The 2,524-nt window shown below is 35.7% G+C and overlaps 1 protein-coding gene across 1 annotated transcript; it reads left to right on the top strand.

Moving 5' to 3' along the window:
* Nucleotides 1-340: 340 nt before the first annotated feature.
* On the top strand, nucleotides 341-1,309 carry LOC105081036 (olfactory receptor 8J3-like). The gene is given in 1 exon segment (XM_010970155.1): nucleotides 341-1,309. A coding segment is annotated over 1 exon segment (969 nt).
* Nucleotides 1,310-2,524: the final 1,215 nt, after the last annotated feature.

Raw genomic sequence — 2,524 nt, 5'->3', positions numbered from 1 at the left:
CATGAGACATAAAATATGAAATATGACTTGTACTTTTTGTGAACTAATAAGATATTCATTATTTTATAAGGTTTTTGGGAAATAAATTCTCAAAATATGCATGACTCTGAATCGTCTACTTAATTTTCCATACTTGCTTTTCCTCTTTACCAAATGATTGCAAAGTTGATTTACTAGACCTAGAACCTTGAGTTTAATAACTGAGATTAATACATAATTCCAGAAAATCTCATCCAAGGAATTGCCTTTGTCACACAATGACAGTCCTAGAAAATAATTCTTAAAATTTGTAACCGTGTCTGTTTTTCTTGCCTGAAGACATGACTTTCCAAACTCTTACATGGCTCCTAGGAATTTCAGCCAAGTCACTGAGTTTATTCTCACGGGAATCTCAGACCGTCCAGACCTCCAGATCCCACTCTTCTCTGTGTTCCTGGGTGTCTACGGGCTGACCGTGGCAGGGAACCTGACCATCATCACTCTCACCAGTGTTGACTCTCGACTTCAGACCCCCATGTATTTCTTCCTCCAACAGCGGGCCACCACAAACCTTGGGAATTCTACAGTCATTGCCCCTAAGATGCCGATCAATTTTTTAGTAAAGAAACGCACCACCTCTTACTATGAATGAGCCACCCAGCTGGGAGGGTTCCTGGTTTTCATTGTAGCTGAGGTTTTCATGTTGGCTGTGATGGCCTATGATCGCTGCATGGCCATTTGTAACCCCCTGCCCTACGTGGTGGTGGTATCTCGGCAGGTCTGCCTTCTGCTGGTTTCCCTCACGTACCTCTACAGCTTCTCCACTGCTGTTGTAGCTTCATCCTGTGTATTCTCTGTGTCTTATTGCTCTTCCAATGTAATCAATCATTTTTTCTGTGATATTGCCCCTCTGTTAGCATTATCTTGCTCTGATACTTACTTAGCAGAAACAGTGGTATTTATATCAGCTTCGACCAATTTGGTTTTTTCCATGATTATGGTTATCATATCTTATTTCAACATCGTTTTGTCCATCCTAAGGATACATTCAACAGAGGGAAGGAAGAAAGCCTTTTCCACGTGTGCTTCACATATGGTGGCCGTGTCAGTTTTCTATGGGACAATGCTATTCATGTATTTACAGCCTCAAACTAACCATTCTATGGACACTGATAAAATGGCTTCTGTGTTTTATACACTGGTGATTCCCATGCTGAATCCCATGATCTACAGCCTGAGAAACAAGGATGTGAAGGCTGCCTTAAAGAGATTTCTGACAAATTCATGCTGTTCTTTAAGTAAATGTCATCTTAGCACTATAGGTAAATGAAGAGATGGTTAAGTTAGGCTGTCATTATGTCAGAGAAAGCTAAGTTTAGGAAGCTGATTTATAGGCTTACAAGCAATCTTAGCAATTAAAAGGGGCTAAGATTTGGGAGGCACTAATTTAAAAAATAAACTGAAGCTCTTGGAATTATGAGGTTGATACAGAAACAAAGCATTATTTACTCATTTTCTCATGGAGTGTGCAGTTAGCTAGATTGAAAGAATTATTTCCAGAAGTTTGGAGAGACACCAGCTTAAAAAAAATAAGTTAAAATGGAGCAACAAATTAGTGATTGAGAAAAGTAAGTCTCTCTTTCTTATTCTTTGGCTCCCTTTTTTCCTTCCTGGGTATTTTTGGGTATAGTTGATCATGGCATCTTGAGGAACTAGAATTACAGATGGCTAAAACCCTCTCACAGCTGAGTTAGCAAAATTAAACTGACAAGTTGTTTAAAATAAAACCCTTAACTCTTTCTTAGCATTGTTTGAATGAAAAAATATACACTTCCGATAAATTTATATTTTGAATGCTAATCAAATATGATTCAATTTTTTTATTCCAATTGTTATAATCTATACAATTTCTTAATGAAAAATAAAGAATACCATCACTGAATATGCTTTCGTGCTGAGTACTATTTGATTAGACTTGGTAGAATCTGTAATAATTCCTTTCTCCCTACTATAAGAATCAGTCTTCTGTAGTATGTGTAATAAACAGACTGTATTTTTATTATTAAGTGTTCAATGAGTCATTCTTGTGAAAATTCTTTACATTATTAGAGGAAAAATTGAACTGTTTTTGTAAAATTTTTTTCTGTTTTCTGTTAGTTTTTGAGTGTACACCAACATCTATTGTACAACTGAATAAATAGAGTTAAACACACTATATCTCAGATTTATCAAATCAGAATTGAGTTAGCCAGTATGATAATAAATTAATGGGGTACTATTTATATCATGCATATAACCATTCTGGACATTTCCAGTGAAGAAGAACAATAAGCCTTTTTTGAAATTAATTTACTAAAAACCCTTAGACCTCTAGACTAGTCATGTAACTGGTACACAAACAATATCCCAGAAAATACTTGGTTTCATTTGGACTCTCAAATAGTGAAAATTAAAACACTCAGTGTTTCATGATAAAGTGCCTCGTGTCTTTTTTTTTTTTTTTTTTTTAATTTCAAGTTGTGCATACTAGTAGTGCTATGAATAC

This window comes from Camelus bactrianus, chromosome 10 (genome assembly GCF_048773025.1).
Source record: "Camelus bactrianus isolate YW-2024 breed Bactrian camel chromosome 10, ASM4877302v1, whole genome shotgun sequence".
In the NCBI taxonomy this organism is placed as follows: Eukaryota; Metazoa; Chordata; class Mammalia; order Artiodactyla; family Camelidae; genus Camelus; species Camelus bactrianus.
Note: the sequence above shows the minus strand (reverse complement) of the source record. Positions and strands in the feature narration are given on the sequence as shown.